Source organism: Hyperolius riggenbachi, chromosome 1, assembly GCF_040937935.1.
Source record: "Hyperolius riggenbachi isolate aHypRig1 chromosome 1, aHypRig1.pri, whole genome shotgun sequence".
NCBI lineage: Eukaryota > Metazoa > Chordata > Amphibia > Anura > Hyperoliidae > Hyperolius > Hyperolius riggenbachi.
Window position 1 is genome coordinate 232,522,478 of NC_090646.1, and position 18,473 is coordinate 232,540,950.

General features: G+C 41.8%; 1 protein-coding gene across 3 annotated transcripts in view; it reads left to right on the forward strand.

The window, feature by feature from the left end:
- CXXC4 (CXXC finger protein 4) overlaps positions 1–16,673 on the forward strand; it is a 260,319-nt gene extending 243,646 nt beyond the window's left edge. For all 3 annotated transcript variants that reach the window (XM_068231479.1, XM_068231504.1, XM_068231494.1), the window contains one exon: positions 15,517–16,673. In XM_068231479.1, the coding sequence (XP_068087580.1) occupies positions 15,517–15,561 (45 nt within the window). In that variant the 3' untranslated portion in view covers positions 15,562–16,673. The remainder of the gene's footprint in view (positions 1–15,516) is intronic.
- The last annotated feature ends 1,800 nt before the right edge of the window (positions 16,674–18,473 follow it).

Genomic DNA, 18,473 nt, shown 5'->3' on the forward strand with positions numbered 1-18,473 from the left:
CCCCCAAACCCTTACACTAACCCCTCTCTCACATAATTTTAAAGGGACTCCGAGCAGTGCAGAAACTATGGAACGATGCATATCATTTTAAAGCTTTCTTTCTCCTCTTTCCAATGATATATAAACCGCCACCCTACGCCTTTTAGTTTTCGCTATTTTCGCGATTGAAATTGCCGCGGCCGCGATTTCGATCGTGAAAATAGAGAAAACTAAAAGGCGTAGGGTGATGATTTAGGGGTCGTCAGAAAGAGGAGAAAGAGAGCTTTAAAATGATATCCATCTCCATAGTTACATTGTATTACACAGGCCGACTTTTTCCTAAAGTCAGCAGCTCCATTCTGCTGAATGCAGCTGCTGACTTTGAGAAACAACAGAGTAACCAAGCAGCTCAGGGTGACCCAAACTACTAGGAATGTATAGGGTGATAAAAGGAACCAAAAAGCCCTCCTACTAAAAATATGGCTGTGTAAAACTTAAAGCTATAGGCTTGCTATAAACCAGCGGTTCTGGATGCTTGCTTGGCTTAACAAGGGCGAAAAGGGATAATTTGCATATTTAGTAGGTGTGCATTGTGGGTAACCACAAATGTTCATTTATAACTGAATTATTGCACATTTCCTTCTGTTTTAAGAAGGCAATTACACCTGACTTTGAGAAAAAGTCGCCCTGTGTAATACAATGTAACTATGGAAAGATAGATATCATTTTAAAGCTCTCTTTCTCCTCTTTCTGACGACACCTAAATCGTCGCCCTACGCCTTTTAGTTTTCTCTATTTTCGCGATCAAAATCGGGGCTGCAGCAATTTCAATCACGAAAATAGCGAAAACTAAAAGGCGTAGGGCGGCGGTTTAAATATCATTGGAAAGAGGAGAAAAAGAGCTTTAAAATTATATGCATCTTTCCATAGTTTCTGCACTGCTCGGAGTCCCTTTAAGAATGTTTAATTCATACAAAAATACCTGACAGCATACTCTACTGTGAGAAAACCTCCTTAGGACTGCTGTAACTCAGTTGAACAGCCACTGGAAATTTTCAGGGGACAAGAGTCACAAGACATGGCATGATGGATTAATTAGTTATACATCTACAATACCGTATGTCGAAATATCTACTTATTGCTTATATACAGATATTTTGGAACTTGGATTCAATATATAATTGAGGAAATATTGAACACATGTGTGTGGTACATTGGTCAGGTTTTTTAAATGTTACAATCAGTCAGAAAAATTGATTGCTATTCTTGAATTGAACAGATATTTAAAAAATTGTATGGTGTGTGGACACCTTTAGAATCGTGTCTCTGCAATGTTCTGCTGGCAGTGTTGTTTTTAGCAAAGCAGCATTTTTTTTTTGCTTGTAGCTGAATACTGTATGACCAAATCCAGTAGTTTGAAAGTCAAGAATTTATCCTAACCTACCAGTGTATATAATACACATATAATATACGTACTCACACAGATTAATCTCATCATAAGGACGCACGAGAAAGAATGCCTCAGGTGAGAATCGTGTGTACTCTGGTGTGCGCACTGACCACATACGCCTCATAATCCTAGGAGTTCTGGTTCACCATGAGCTTGCTGGGTAATCTGTAACTCTGGGTGTTTCAAGTCCTACCCCATAGAGCTACATTAATCCATGTTAGGTACTGATGAGGACCAACCAACAGTCTGTATGCATGTTGGATTATTGTGGCTTTGTACAATTAACAACACATTAATTGCATTCCAGCGGATCTGGAGGTGTGTTTAGCTTACACGGACAACAAAGGGATGATTTGCATATTCAGCAGTGATGCACTGTGGGACACCTCAAAGCTCACTCCAACCTGAATAATCACTTAGGCTTTGCTCACATTATAAATCGCCAGCGCTATCGCAAGTGCTGAGCGATTTATCGAGCGCTTTTCACAGTGCTTCGCTTTTGTAAGAGATTTTATAAACGCTTTTGCTGAGAGAAGTGAGTCAGTCAGGAAGTGAACTCTTTGACCTGGAAATGAATAAATACAATGTATTTTTTCTTAAAGGACTTACGAGGCCAAAATGGCTAAAAAAAGTCAAATACCTGCAAGATGTTTAAATGCACGGAGGACACCGTCCGCGCCCTCCGTGCAGTTCCGCCGGGTCCCCTTCCTGAGATCGCCCCCCAGAGCTGGCCGCGGCTGCGCAGTCCGCATTGCCGCGAGTGCGGCTGCGCAGCTCTAGGGCCAAACCACGCACTGTAGCGTGGATCGGAGGGGTTGGCCCTAGAGCTGCGCAGCCGCACTCGTGGCAATGCGGACTGCACAGCCGCGGCCAGCTCCGGCGGCCATATTGGGAGCGGCACGAGAGCCCGGCCTGTGGGGTCGCGATCGGCACGGGGGGCGATCTCAGAAAGGGGACCCGGCGGAGCTGCACGGAGGGCGCGGACGGCGTCCTCTGTGCATTTAAACATCTTGCAGGTACTTGGCTTTTTTTAGCCATTTTGGCCTCGTAAGTCCTTTAAAAGCGCTGGGGAAATTGCTATACAAAGTGCTTTTTCAAGCGCTTTGCGATTTCCCTGTACTTTCCATTGAGCAAAAACGCTCAGAAAATGGTACATGTAGCACATTTGCAATTTTAATAAAATCGAAACACTCACATGTGAACACTGTCATAGGAAATCATTACACTAGCGCTTTTAGGGTGATTTGCAAAATCGCCAGCGCTTAAAAAAAATCAGCAAATTCTACTTTACTTAGAAATGTGGTGGATCTACAAACAATATACAGAGTAGTGCTTTGCAAATTTAAAGAGGATCTGTAACATCAAAAGATCCTCTGGGGGGTACTCACCTCGGGTGGGGGAAGCCTCAGGATCCTAATGAGGCTTCCCACGCCGTCCTCCGTCCCTCAGGGGTCTCGCTGCAGCCCTCCGTGCAGCGGTGACGTCAATATTTACCTTCCCGGCTCCTGCGCAGGCGCTCTGACGGCTGTCGGCTCCGAAGTAGGCGGAAATACCCGATCGCCGTCGGGTCTGCTCTACTGCGCAGGCGCAAGTTTCCGGCGCCTGCGCAGTGGAGCGGACCCGACTGAGATCGGGTATTTCCATGTAGTTCGGAGCCGAGAGCAGCCACAGCGCCCCCGCTGGAGCCAGCAAAGGTAAATATTGAACTGACAGTCGGCTCTGTCGCCGGCTGTTCGGAGGGCTGCAGCGAGACCCCCGTGGGACAGAGGACGGCGTGGGAAGCCTCATTAGGATCCGGAGGCTTCCCCCACCCGAGGTGAGTACCCCTCAGGGGATCTTTTTGACGTTACAGAGTCTCTTTAATGGACACTATGTTGTCAGCTTAGTGCTGTGGGGATGGTATTGAGCTGGATTTCTTGTTAAATGTATTTCTTTTCTAAACGATTTCTAAATGACTTAATTAAAGTCGTGAAGTCATAGCATATATTTTCAGACTTCGCTTGCGCCAGATCAGCTGTAAGTGCTTTTAAAGTGATTATTCACTAAGCTTACATTTCCTGTGAATCTTACGGAGCATTCACACTATGGGGTTTATTTTCTCATGGTCGGTAACATTTTACCGGAAGTTACACAAACGATGTAATGCTTGTAGTTTGCATAATGTGACTTATACACCCAACACGTTTGTTGCTTATATAACACACAGTATGCAAATAGTGTAACACGTGTTATGCAACATAGCAAGTGTTTTGTAGTTTGCGTAGCTCCCAGTAAAACTTACATGTGGAGATAGATGACTTTACTGACCATGAATGAATCCCCTATGTGCATTGCTGGTCATAGATGTGTATGGGCATGCTCACATCTCTGCATTGTAACAGATCACTTTACCCAAATGCACTTTCTATAGGGCGGTTCTGGATAAACTATGCAATAACATACATATGACATAGCAATTCTATATCCTATCTAAAAATGAATGTGCACATTATAACTATAGCGTTATGCCCATATTGTAGTGCAGGCCTATACAACACATCTAGGGCCAATTCAATTCAATTTTTCTTTTTAGGTTTTCTACTAGGTGATATTTTCACATCTTATCAATAGAATGCTTTTCAAGCCACCAGCAAGCAAGAAAATATGTAGAGTATTGAAAGGGTTTGTTTTTGTAAACAGAAGATGGAAAATTATCTCCTAGGAAAAAACTTAAGAGAAAAGGCAAATTGGATTAGGCCTAAAGTGTGAACTTAGCCTAAAGGGCATATACCAGAATTATCAAATCACATTGTTTGACAAAGGTTTCACACTGGGGCATTGTGTTCCATTATAGCATACACATAACACAACCAATAATAACATTTGAGGTGGCATGCATTGTAACTAAGGCAAACAAGCCACCTTCATTGACTAACATTGTGTGCATCAACATGTGTGATTCTAACAGCACACTGCATGTTCTGCATTGTCATACTGCAATCAGTTGCATCACTTAGCAACTTATGAGGAACTGTTCATTGACTTTCAATTGCACCACTTGAGCCTTCACACAAGTGGACATTGCTAGTAGTGTTGGGAGGAGCTGTGCCATGCACGATTTTGAGACTGGAGACATAGAACAATGACTGTACATTTCCTTTAAAGCCTTTACAAATATAAATTATATATGGTAGTTCATTAAGTATATTGCCCAAAAGTGACCACTTCCTCTTATTGTGTGAGTCAAAGGTTTTTCAGTCAAAATGATGTTTTAAAAATGTGACCACATGCCATGAAGCAGGCTGAGCTGAAAACATTTACAAAGTGCTATGCAGAAGGGACTGTTGGTTGACTGGCTTCATCATATTGTTTACCCTGCAAGGGGGTGGGACACAGGCTGAACTCTGAGAAGATTGTCTACTAGCATAGGCTAGATCGCCTACTGTAACTGTACTCGAGGACCATATCCATGCTAGTGTGTAGGATGGACTGAGGAATGGAGAAATGTATTCCACAAGAGGAACCACGCCTTACCTGATTCGGTACCATCAATTAATCTGAGCTGTGCCAAAAATGTTTAAGGACCTCGACTGTTGAGGACTGGAGTTCAACACACTGCTCTGAAATGATGTTCTGAAGCTCCATTCACTTGAATAGAGCCTTGGAATGTATTTTTTAAATGGCAGCTCTCCTTGACTTAGTTGCATCTTTGAACCAGGGCCTCATGTAGTTTTATCTGGCCACCTGGAGCCACTTTTAGCTTGAAGCTCATTTTCCATCTGGAAACAAAGCTCCAGGTTGCCAGACAGAGATCCGTGCCAGAGACACATTGCTCTCAGGACACAAAACTACACAATGGCCTTATGCAACCCCCCTTCTAAGGCCAAGGGCAGTGGAGGACACCAAGATGACTCAGATTGGCATGTTTACAGTGGTGTTCTGCAGCGGTGGTGACAGACAGGTGGTTCTTTGAAGCATTCTTCACTTTCAGAATGGTGACGGCAAATTCTGTTTGTCGATCTATAAACTTAATCAGGCTGATCTCTCTTTCTAAATATGTTGATCAGCACTTTTAAAATGTCATCTCCGGTCGGAAAGGCAGCAACCAGCGCTTGGCATGTTAGAGATACAAGGAAAAAATAAATGTGGTAAAAGCACTGCCCCTTTACACTGCACCTGGTGCTTTATTTATTTTCTTTCTTTTGTATTTGGGGGGAAGGGGGGGTTGTACAAAATGGCTAACAGTGAACTTAGAATGGCAGTGTGCAGAGGACACCCCATGTTAAATTATGTCCATGATCTTTTAATGATGAAAAGGGGGAAGAAAAAAAAAGAAGTGGCATGCAGCAGATGAGAACATCAAGTCATGCTTCATTGACCATGCCACCTTCCTGCCAACATAGTCAATGAGGGACACTGTAGGCTGTGAAAACACTTTATAATGCTTTATGAGTCGTTTCATCCACTGTCATACAGGACCTTTTCGTGAAAAGTGGATACAAATAGAGAGTGGTGATAAGGCAGTATTTACCAACATATTGCACTTGGTAAAATTGCAAAAAGTCCTGGTCACCATTCTGTCACTGCCTGTGAAACGGACAACTACACGGTGTCGCATTACTTATATGTGCCTAACAATTCTTGTTTATATACATGGAAAAGAAGTAAAAAAAGTAAAGTAAAAATTTGTAAAAGTAAAATAGAAAAAAAAGGGGAAAAATAGAATGGGATAGTTCATAAGCTGTATAGTGTTGCAAGCAACATTTGTATTGCTTTGTATTTCATTGTGCAGTAAAAAGCATAAATAGTGAACATCATTTGTGCTGAAATCTTGCCTAACAGCAAATACTTTAATGTGGTAGTCCAGTTATGTAATATCAGGTAGATAATAATCATTATCCTGATCTACTGAAGATTGCATAATGACTATCATTCATAAAAGTGTGTTTGGTAAAAATAATCCAGGCGGGAAAATACAGCATTTGGTATTTTAGACTTCTGTGTGCTCATTCATAAAAATGTTTACAGTTGCAATAGCAGTGCGGTGATCTCCCGAACAAGGCTAGCGGTAGGCTGGCGGTAAGTTTGCATAACATGAGAAGCTGCCTGAGTTTTTACATTTTCTCCGTGCAGAGATAGCCTTACTATAAAAATAGGCAGCCCCAGCTTCCCTTTAGATGTGTATTTTTTTAAATTACCTCTGTTTGCCCTGAATCTGCACAGAATCTGTCTATTAGTCTTTCTCAACAATCTATTTAATTGCCACAGCTTAGAAGAACTTCAAGTAATGTTACACATGCAGGCTTTCTAATTGTGAAATATTTCTGAAAACAGGCACCCAAGAGGTTAAAAAACACAGCCTGGGTATTCTGGAAAGCCTTTTTTTGTTCTGCTCTCACTGCTGCTGCCTGGGAGGTCTGCCTCCATTAACTTAGCTGTTATCCGCATGCTTATCACCTCTTCCAAGGGAGCGGTATTCTCCATCCTGATACCGCCTGCTCTAATCTTTATGAATTGACATTTAGTAACATGTGTTGAGATAATCACCGCACAAGGCGGTAATTTATCGCTCTGCTCGGGAATGTCAGCTTTTCGTGCGGTAACAGCCTTTATAATGGACATTTTGCTAAGTGCTCGGTAAAGTCAGCTGTTTTCAACATTACCACATGCGGGATTGCTTTATGAATGATAGCCCATGTGTGCAAGGTCTTTACACTACCTATGTGACAGAGCATAAAATTACCAAAGAATGTTTAGATGTGTGTGGGTTGAGGTTGCATTATGATGTTTGGGCATGTTGGACAGGTATCAGGTCTAAAACCATCAGAACTTGTGCCCACCCTGTGTTCTAACTGCTTTACTTTGAAGATAGGTAAACTATATCCATATTCATAAAAACAATAGGAAGCCTGGTAGATGCTGCATCTTCAATTAAGCTTGTTTACTGAATAAACAAACCATTTGGTGACCATAAAGTAATATTGTGTTTCAGTCCCCACACTGGGTTCCTAATTGTATGGTTAACAGCTGAGTACAGCGTTTGAAACATGTTAACTGCATACATTTTGCGTTGGCGTTCATTGTTGTGTATGTGATGCATCGGCATTCACAAATCAACTACTTTGATGTTAACTACATCCTGTTTAAGGTTTGTTTTTTACATTCACTAAATACGCTCTATTGAGGACCTGAAGTCTGGTGGCCTTTGTTTTCTTTTCATGACCACATGGTTGTAAGCCATGCAGTGCTAATATTTTCCAGTGGTGTCCCTGGTGGGCAGTGCACATCCTGTTTCCTCTAGTGCTCCCATATTAATCTTAAAGGACTTAACGAGGCGAATCTACTAAAAAAAAGTTATTTACCTTATTGCAATAGCTGACCTCAGACGATCGGAGCCTCCCTTGTCATTTTCAGACTCTCTCTTATGTAAATCCACACTTCATTACACGACCCGACCCTCCCTCGGGTCGCCTTATCTGATGGCGATTAGAATCGCCGCTTTGAAATTCAAATGCCTTCGTAGGTTCGCATAGCCGCTGTGGTGGCTTCGCAGGTTTCCAGCCCTGTCTGCGGGCCGTCCTAGATCCGTGCACGCTGAACTACGCCATGTGGGTGTCCCCACATGACCGCCCACATGACTAAGTTGTGTTCCAGTCAGCCGCGCCCCCTGTAATCACGCTGGCAGCTGGTAAATAAAGTTTTTTAGTAGATTCGCCTCGTAAGTCCTTTAAGGCTTGTGTTCTGTTTACATGGGCAGTAGCTCTACAGAGGTTGTGTATTTCGGGCAATTGTTAGCTAATTGTTAGGAAGTAGATGTCTTTGGACTGGATGAATTTTTTTCAGTAGAATCAGGAAAAATGTACATATTAAGAAAGGGTTTTGCTCCTCACTATTCGTTACTGAGACTTCCAACCGCAGTCAGATGTTAACAGCTAGATCTGCACAGTTTCTACTTCCTGATTCATGGAAGCAGACATATTGTTTACAGCATGTGCTTTCAAATAGGCTTATCCCCTGTATCACATGCCTGCCATGGCAGATAGGCAGATAAGCCCATTTAGGGCCCGTTCACACTGCACGCGTTTCCAGCCGCGTTTTGGAAACGCGTGCAGGTGGCCAAAACGCACGACATCAGACATTGCATAGAGTGCAATGTCTGATGTTCACACTGCATGCGTTCCGGACCTGTGCGGTCCGGGAACGCATGCTGCACGCAGATTTTGCAAAAACGCGTGGCTGTCCCATTCACTTTTCAGTGATGGGATCAGCCCGCAACGCACACAAACGCGGATGGCCATGCGTTCGTACGCGTTGCGGTCCGCACGCGTTCCGCACGCATGGCCATCCGCATTTCTGATCTGAACGGGCCCTTAAATGCACAGGCTATAAACAATATGTCTGCTTCCATGAATCAGGAAGTAGCAACTGTGCAGATTTATTTTAGGATTTGTTTCAACTGTGACAAAGAAATGTTTTTTGTTTAAAGGTTATTATGCTGTTGTGTATCTTTTAGAGCAGAGAGGAAGTTATGAGTTCAGGTATGCTTTAAAGGGAACCTGAAGTGAAAGAAATATGGAGGATGCCATATTTATTTTCTTATAATCAAGGCCAGTGGCCTGGCTCTCATGCTGAGCTTTAGGTTTTAGTTGTCTCTGAGTCACACAGCTATACCAAGCATGCGGACAGAGTCAAAGCATCTGATTTACATGCTTATTATACATGCTAGTGACTTAAAGGAGTGCTATATGCATACATATGAAATGTAGATTTGTCTCTTTTACTATGTTACTGTCCCTTACAGTAAGTAGTAAAAATAGGTTTTGGACTATTCCATATTCTCATAGGAGATTCTCATGGTTTCCTTTATTTAAAAAAAAAAAAACCTTACTAAATGGCAGTTGCTTAGTACAACTACCAAAATAGTACACTTAACCACCTTGCCGGTTATCCTGAGCTCAGCTCGGGGTAACATGCGCAGGAGGATTTTTCAGGTCCCACTGAGCCGATTTGCATAATTTTTTTTTTAATTGCACGCAGCTAGCACTTTGCTAGCTGCGTTCATATTACGCTTGCCGCAGATTCGCCACTACCCGCCACGGCGACCGCCCCCCCCTCCAGACCCCTTGCGCAGCCTTGCCAATCCGTGCCAGGCAGCGCTGAGGGGTGGATTGGGATTCCCTCTGACGTCCATGACGTCGGTGACGTCATCCCGCCCCGTCGCCATGGCGACCGGGGAAGCCCAGCAGGAAATTCCATTCTGAACGGGATTTCCTGCGTACTCTGATCGCCGGAGGCGATCAGAGTGGGTGGGGGATGCCGCTGCTCAGCATACATGATTTAAAAATAAATAAATAATTAAATAAAAAAAATGCCCCCTTGCCGCAGGAAATGGACCGGCAAGGGGGTTAAAGGCAGGGAGGAGCAACCTCCTCCTTTGTATAGATACTTTATAGGGAGTGCTTCTGTAAAGAGTAAAGGAAATACTGAAAATCCCCAATGAGGAGATGGACTGGTCCAAAACCAGTTAGATTTATACCACTCAAATATTTACTGCCTACTGTAAGTGACAGCAACGTAGGAGAAAAGTAGTTTGAAAAGAAAAGTACATCTTATTTGCACATGTTTACATGTACTTGACGTTTTACAATTTTTCATGATGGTGGTCCATTAAGTATTAAAGGCAGAACTTCAGCGCATACCATAAGTCTGGTAGTTAGCATTATTTAATAAAGAGTGAAGATGGCAGCTTCTGTATTCCCCTGACTTCAGATTCCCATTCATTTCTTGAATGCTACCTATGCATATGCATGGTCCAGATATGAAACGTTTGTTGATCATTGGAGTTTATTTCAGGTGATAGTTTTCTCAGCAGTCCTTATACAGATGTACTGTACATGCTTGGATCTGCTACACAGCATTCTATGGACAGGAGATGTAGGGGCAAAGGCAATTAGCTGCATAAATCCAGTGCAGCTGCTTGCAGAGAATGAGGGACATCCTTACAGACATCAGACTGTCGCCAGATATGATCACAAAGGATTGTTTCAGACAAGGATAGTTTCATGTCTGTACAACATTATATAGATTAGATGTCTTCAAGTGAACAGAAGTTGACTTTTAAGTCTTACACTGCATATTACTGGACTTTGCCCATCGTCCCTTTTCTTTGAAATTCTATATTAATTCCTTGTTACAAGTTAATGCTCAGAGCAATTTCCGTGGTTTGCTCACTGCGTCAGTTTATATATTAATGTCTTTTTTACTACTAGGGAAATCCAAGTGAATTTGGCATTTTATAACAGATAGGGATCTCTGTTGGGATTATACCTGCATATATATCTTTTACGTTTTAACATATTAATAATAGAAAATGAAGATAAATGGAAAGTGAGAGATTTTTCTTGGATAATCTTTACATTGTTTCGCCAAAAATCATATTTACGTTAACAGTAAAGTTCCATATAAAGTGATATTTGGTAGAACTGGAAAAAATTGTTGTGATCAAAATGTAGGCGGTCCCATTGCTGTCTATAGTTGATCAGTGACATGCTAATCTTCTGACTTGATGCAACCTTTGTTGCAGTTCCAAATTGTAACAATGGAATGCAGTGACTTCTTATTGGAGTTGATCCTGTTGTGATATCCATATGAATTGCACATTTGCCTAGTGTGTAAAAGTGGAGTTAGTAAAAATACAGGTTTTGGTAATAGTCTATTGTCTGTAGCCTGCTATAAGTCGTAGCCCCTTGACCCCATCCCTTCTGATTTACTCCAGCCTCACTTCACGGAATTGGCCCCAGTCCTCACTACCCTGTTCAACCTCTCCCTATCCACAGGCACCTTCCCCTCAGACTTCAAGCAGGCCACTGTACTACCCCTGCTCAAGAAACCCTCCCTCAACCCCTCACTACCCTCCAACTACCGTCCTATCTCCCTCCTCCCCTTTGCCTCAAAACTCCTTGAGCGTCTGGTTCACAAACGCCTGACCCAGTTCCTCAATGCCAACTCACTGCTAGACCCACTACAATCTGGATTTCGGCCTGCCCACTCAACCGAAACTGCTCTCACCAAAGTGGTCAATGACCTTGCCTTAGCTAAAGCTGAAGGTAAATACTCCATTCTCCTCCTTCTTGACCTTTCAGCAGCTTTTGACACAGTAGATCATCCCCTACTCCTCCAGTCCCTCCAGTCCATGGGCATTCACGATCTTGCCCTGTCCTGGCTTTCATCCTACCTCTCCAACCGCTCCTTCACGACCGCCTTCAATGAGTCCTCATCCACCCCCAACCACCTCTCGTTGGGAGTCCCCCAAGGTTCGGTCCTTGGCCCCCTACTGTTCACCCTATACACATCCTCCATTGGCAAGGTTATCTCCTCCATGGGTTTTAACTATCATCTGTATGCAGATGACACCCAGATCTACCTCCACACCCCTGACATATCCACCACTACCATAGACAAGGTCTCCTCCTGTCTATCAGCCATCTCCTCCTAGATGTCCGCTAGGTTCCTGAAACTAAACCTAGACAAAACGGAATTTATGATCTTCCCACCCCGGACATCCATAAACCTCCCAGATGTGCATGTCACTGTTAACCACACTACCATTCACCCTACCTCTCAAGCCCGCTGTCTGGGTGTCACCCTGGACTCCGCACTCTCCTTCACTCCCCACATCCAAAACCTCACAAAGTCCTGCAACTTCCACCTTCGTAACATCTGTAAGATTCGCCCTTTCCTGACCTCTGCCACCACCAAACTCCTCATCCATGCCCTCATAATTTCCCGCCTTGACTACTGCAATGCCCTGCTGTCTGGTCTCCCTATGACCCGAACAGCCCCACTGCAGTCCATCATGAATGCGGCAGCCAGAATTATCCACTGCTCCCATCGCTCCACCATGGCGGATCCCCTCCTTGAATCCGTCCACTGGCTTCCTATCCAGTCCAGAATCAGATTCAAGATACTGTGTCTGACCTACAAATCTGTGCACAAAACCTGTCCAACCTACATTTCCGATCTTACTCAGAGGTACACACCTAGCCGCTCACTCCGCTCTTCCAATGAACTTCGCCTAACCGCCCCCGCATCACCCAGTCCCATGCACGCCTCCAGGACTTCTCAAGAGCCGCTCCAACACTATGGAACTCCCTACCTCCACCCATTAGTGCAGCCCCCTCCTTCAACATCTTCAAGAAAGCCCTCAAAACTCACCTTTTCACCCTGGCCTACTACCCCTCACAAGTGCTCTAAACCCACAGCTGAACTCTGGTCTCCTACCTCTCGTGTCCCTACCTCTCCCTTTAGATTGTAAGCCTTTGGGCAGGGTCCTCCTCCTTTTGTGTCCAACCTGATCATGCACCTCCATTACTGTGAACCCATGCTAGGCCTCTTGAGTGAACCTAACTTGCTTAATCTCCATGCTCCCCTCCAGTGACTGACTAAGCATTACCTTGTACTCATACTGTGCTGCATGATCTGATCTTTCTTGTATTCAGGTATTGTCATTTTGCTGTGTGTCACCCCTAAATATTGTATGTATCCCTATTTATTGTCCAGCGCTGCGTAATATGTTGGCGCTTTATAAATACAATAAATAAATAAATAAATAAGTCGTATCCAGGACTTTTCATAAACTGCCTAGATTGCAGTAGGGATCTTCCCTTGTTGATTGAAGCCTTCTTTGCATTGTTGCTTGTAGTCTAGCTCCTGTCCTATTCATTGTTGTCATGTTAGCTTTGCTTGAAGTGTCTTCAGAAGGAAGGGGTCTTCATTGAACTCTTCACACAACTAGCAAGTTGCCACTGGTTATTTATAGACTTATTTATAGGCTGAGTCTGTAAACAGAGGAAGAACTGGAAGCAGCATGTTAGTTGAATGGAAGAGTTTCCCAAAAACTCTTCAAGCAAGCTGTAACGATCGGTGTAGCAACACAGACGTCTGATTATGTGTGATCTGCAGAATCACCAATAATACAGACGCTATACCTGATTATGTGGTGATCTGCAGTATCACCAATAATACACGTATAGCTGGCAAAATACAAAGTATGTGTAGTGCTTGGTGCAACAATAGACTGGGCCTTACCAGAGGAGCTGGTAGGCACTATAAGAACACAGTAACAATAAGTTTATCAAGACCTCACCAGAGGAGCTGGTAGGTACTTATTGGAACACAGTAACGATTAGTTACTGTAGAATACAGTACTAATAGAATACAGTAACTGATTAGTTTAGTATTCTATTGGTGCCCATCAGCTCCTCTGGTGAGGCTCAGCTAAACTTATCAGTTACTGTGTTCTAATAAGTGCCCACCAGCTCCTCTGGTGAGGTCCTGCAAACTTATCGTTACTGTGTTCTAATAAGTACCTACCAGCTCCTCTGGTAAGGCCCAGTCTATTGTTGCACCAAGCACTACACATACCTTGTATTTTGCCAGCTATACGTGTATTGTTGGTGATACTGCAGATCACCACATAATCAGGTATAGCGTCTGTATTATTGATGATTCTGCAGATCACACATAATCAGACGTCTGTGTTGCTACACCGATCGTTACAGAACCGCAGACCAGAAAATTATGGAGACACTGTGCAATCGGGTTGAACTGTTGACCACATCCGTTAACGATCGTTACACAAGCTGACATGAAGGTGATTGGATAGCCCCATACTCCTGTTACTAGACAACCCACTGGGCCAAGGAATCTGTCCAAATAGATCCTGTTCCCAGCAGCAGTGGGACTGTACTATGGAAAAGCAGGGGAAGTCAAAGTCAACCCCATGTCTGAGCCACTCCTCCACTGTCCATGGGGAAGGATCTGGTATAGTTTAGGATACAAGAGCACAGAGGATTATTTCACAGCTCTGCTGTGATTAGCAGGAAACGGCTGCTGTGTGCTGGTCTCTCTGCAGATTAGCCAAATATGTTCATTTATGCACATCATTAGGTGCTAAATTAACTCGGAACTTTGCTCACTATTTGAAATAAATAAGTAAGATAAAGTGAAGGCATCACCATCTTTAAAATTGAAGTTAAAACCGGCATCAATTGCACCAGAGAAATGTGCTAAATGAACCCCACAATTTATTATTTTATGCTGTTTACTCAGAGTACAATATGGTGGTCAACAAACAGTTGCAGGGCATGGTGGTGAGGTAAGAGTCTTGTCACTGTTGAACTTCTCACTCTGCCAGATATAACAAAATGCTCTTTTTATAACATTCTAAGGGAATCTGGGGGTTTTGTTTTCCTTACGGAGAAATAAACTTAAATACACACATTGATTCCCTGATGGAATCGGATGGAAATAGTTGTTTTTTTTAAGTTTCTTTCCATCAATTTTGACCAAAAATCAATTGAAAGTATTGAGCGGACATGGCAGAAAATCTAGGTGGATTGGGGGCAGGGCAGTAGCAACAGACAATTGATGGGGTATAGGGTTACATTGCACTCAGCAGTGCAACACTGCGGTACGATTGTTTTTCAATAGAATCCCTGCTGGAATCTATTAAACATGTATGTGTGATGTGTGCTAGGAATTGATTCCTTCTGAATTGACCCCTTTCTATAAGGAGTGGATTGTTTTGGGACATTGGGTGGAAATCTTCAAGTGTATGACCAGCTTTAGGAATGGTAATGTTCCACTAAGCCCACTTTTCTGCAGTGTCACGGGGTACACTGTATATCTCCTGTATTCAATCACCTTCTTCAAGTTCACATTTCCATGTCAGCATATCATGAGCTACATGCATGAAAGTTCAAGCGCTGTAGGAAAGGTATCCCTTGAAACGTCTCTTAGATGTCGACTTTCTTGTCAAATCCAATTTTAATTTGCTCCGAGTCTCGTATTATACCCAGCCAGTGACTTATTGATTTATTTCTTTCTCAGGCTAAAAAAAAAAGTATAAATGTAAAAGAAAAAAAGACCGACTTGGAATGTCAAAATGTAAAGACTGCAATTTCCAGAAAGCGTTTGGCTATTTTTGAATGGAATGTGTTTACCTGTGCGGTATACTTATCTAATTTGACATAGAAAGGCTGAAATTTATTCTGAAGTCCAAATGATAGTAACAGCAAAGTAACCTATTTTTTTCTCCTTATTTGCAGAGAACACCAGTCCCGAGCGCCGAAGCATTCCGGTGGTTCTTTTAAGCAGATGTATATCTTATTTTCAAGGCACTCTGATGTGATTGACAAGCACTGGTCTTGTTTTGGGAACTGCAAAGTCCATGACTGAAGAATATGCTGAGACACTTATTTTCGTCTGTGTACAGGGGTTTCCTCAAAAGAAAAAATATAAATATAAAAAAAAAAAAAAATTCTCTGGAGCCTGGCTGGTTTACTTATGTTTAGTACACAGGTTCTTTCTTTATTGTACTTTAGCTATAATTAACAGTGAAATTGTTGTCTACTTTAAGGTGACGGAGAAAGGAAAGATTTGGGTAAACCCCTGCTGTAATATGATGTATCTTTGAAACAAAAAAAAAACTAACATATCTATACTTCATTTCCAAATATGTGTTTCAGTACTGTAAACTGTACAGATAGCAGCTTGTATTTTGTGCGTTTAGACACGAGGAGACAATCATGTCTGAGCATCTATATGAAGATTAACAGTTTGTACGCAGCAGTGAGGTTCTGCAACTTAAATCTGGAGCAATAAATTCTAGCTTTAAACGTTATTTTGCCAGCTGGTTAGTCAAAACAGCAACAGCACTGTCTTGATTTTATTTATTTTTGTTACTTTCTTTTTACATTTTTTTTTCTTGTGTTTTTGTTTTTTTGTTTTTACTCAAAACATTCCCAGTGGCTTGATATGCAGAAAATTCTTCAAGGTAGAAAAAGAAATTGTCCTGCATCCATCGACTACTCTCAGATAATGGTATGGAGAGTGTTAGCAGCCAATCTTGGCACTGTTCCCATGTTTCCGAGGTCCTCCTCTTTTCGATGGACCTGCGGCACAATCCAGACAAAACGTTCTGACCTTTACGTGGGTGAGCACTGTGTTATTAAAGTAAAAAGAATATCCTTCCAAAGCACTTACCACACATGACCCACTTTTCCGAGCTTTGCAGACCAGTGTAAAAGCAGCATATGGTATTGCCGTTTGTCCGCTAGGACCTGTCTTTTGAATTATTTGTTCAGGGAAACAGAAGTGTACTGTGACCATGTAACTGAGTACATGCCTTCTGGTTAAGGTTTTTTCTATAGTAACTGTAAACACTGTAAAATATAAATGCATTCTCACTGTAATGACAAGAGTCAGACACGCATATATATATAATATATATATATATATATATATTCCTGTATATATATGTCATCTACTTAGACGGTAGGAAACTCCAAGCTTGAAGTGTATTAACATGTGAGCGCATTGTTCATTTCATGTCTAAAAAAAAATGAGTGTTCTTTAAGATACTTTGTTTACCTAACGAAATCCTTTTCCCTGCAGTCATCAAATTCCTGCTGGTTATTATGTGCACACAAGTGTTTTCTATGCATATGAGTTTATTCAGTAAAGACTTGCATGGGATAATTATCATGTGCAAAGTATACAGAGGCATTCTTATTAAGACAGGTGCACAAAAGATTGGCACAAAAGTGAAGCAGTTGTCAAGAGCAACAATTTGGGTTTCAGCTGTGAAAGAAAACAAGGGTCCAGCTTAGTTGCTGTGTGCAACTTCTCATTTGCTACATTCTTTCCTTATGTCTAACCTATTAAATCTGCCTTTGTAATCTACTGTAGGTACAGTGCTGCCCATAATTATTAATATCCCTGGCAAATTTTGACCTAAAGTTACTTTTATTCAATCAGCAATTAATTTTTTGACAGGAAATGACAAGAGGCATTATTGTGGACCAAAAAAAAACACTTCTCAGCTTTTATTTACAGTTGAGCAAAAAGTGTACAGTCCAAAATTATTCATACCCTTCTCAATAATCAATAGAAAAGCCTTTATTGGCTATAACAGAAATCAAACAGTTCCTATAATTGCAGACCAGCTTTTTGCATGTCTACACAGGTATTTTTGCCCATTCATCTTTAGCAATGAGCTCCAAATCTTTCAGGTTGGAGGGTCTTCTTGCCATCAGCCTGATCTTTAGCTCCCTGTACAGATTCTCAATTTGATTCAAGTCAGGACTCTGCATGGGCCACTCCAAAACATTTATGTTGTTGTCTTCTAACCATTTTTTCACTAGGGATGATCACAGATATGCAAACTGTTCTGAGTTGATGCTAATTTATGCAAATGTTTATGCAAATGTGTGCAGCCTGAAAATGGACCAATCAATTTAAACCTGGGTTTAAATTAATTGGTCCATTTTCAAACTTCATACATTTCTATCAAAATGTGCATAATTTCAGAACAATTTGCATCTCATTGATCATCCCTATTCTTCACCATTTTTGCTGTGTGTTTTGGGTCATTATCATGCTGAAATGTCCACTGGTGCCCAAATCCAAGTTTGTCTGCAGACTGCCTGATGGCTTCCGACCACGTCCTCTAAAATTTTCCATCTTGTATTTTTATTTGCATTGTCTTCATAACAAGATTAAAGATTAAATATTGAAGTATGTGTATGATTATTATCATTTTATTATAATTATATTTTTTTACTAAAGTAAAGTAAGTTTGTCCTCATCAAGGAGAGTCCATAGATACAATGCAAATGCTATTTTGGCCTTCTTCCCGTTAGTTAATAGAGCCATTTATAATCGCTCTGTGGTAAAAATTCCCTCAGCATGAAAAATAACCCAACACTGTGAGGTAAAACACACCTGTATAGTTGATCTGACGTAATATTAACTTCACAATAAATAATTTGAACCACTCAGAGGAAAAATACAGCTCAATAGACGCTTTGAGCTACAACTGCCGTCTGTGTTAACTACCTGAGGTAAAATACAGCTCGAGCTGAAAAAAAAAGAGATTCAGGTTGAAAAAAATGTCACTTCCGATCGAATAAACTATTAGATCGAATACTTTATTATTTATTTTTTTATTTTTTGATCTTTTTTTCTCAATTAGATTTTTCGGCATATTCGATCACTTTTCCCA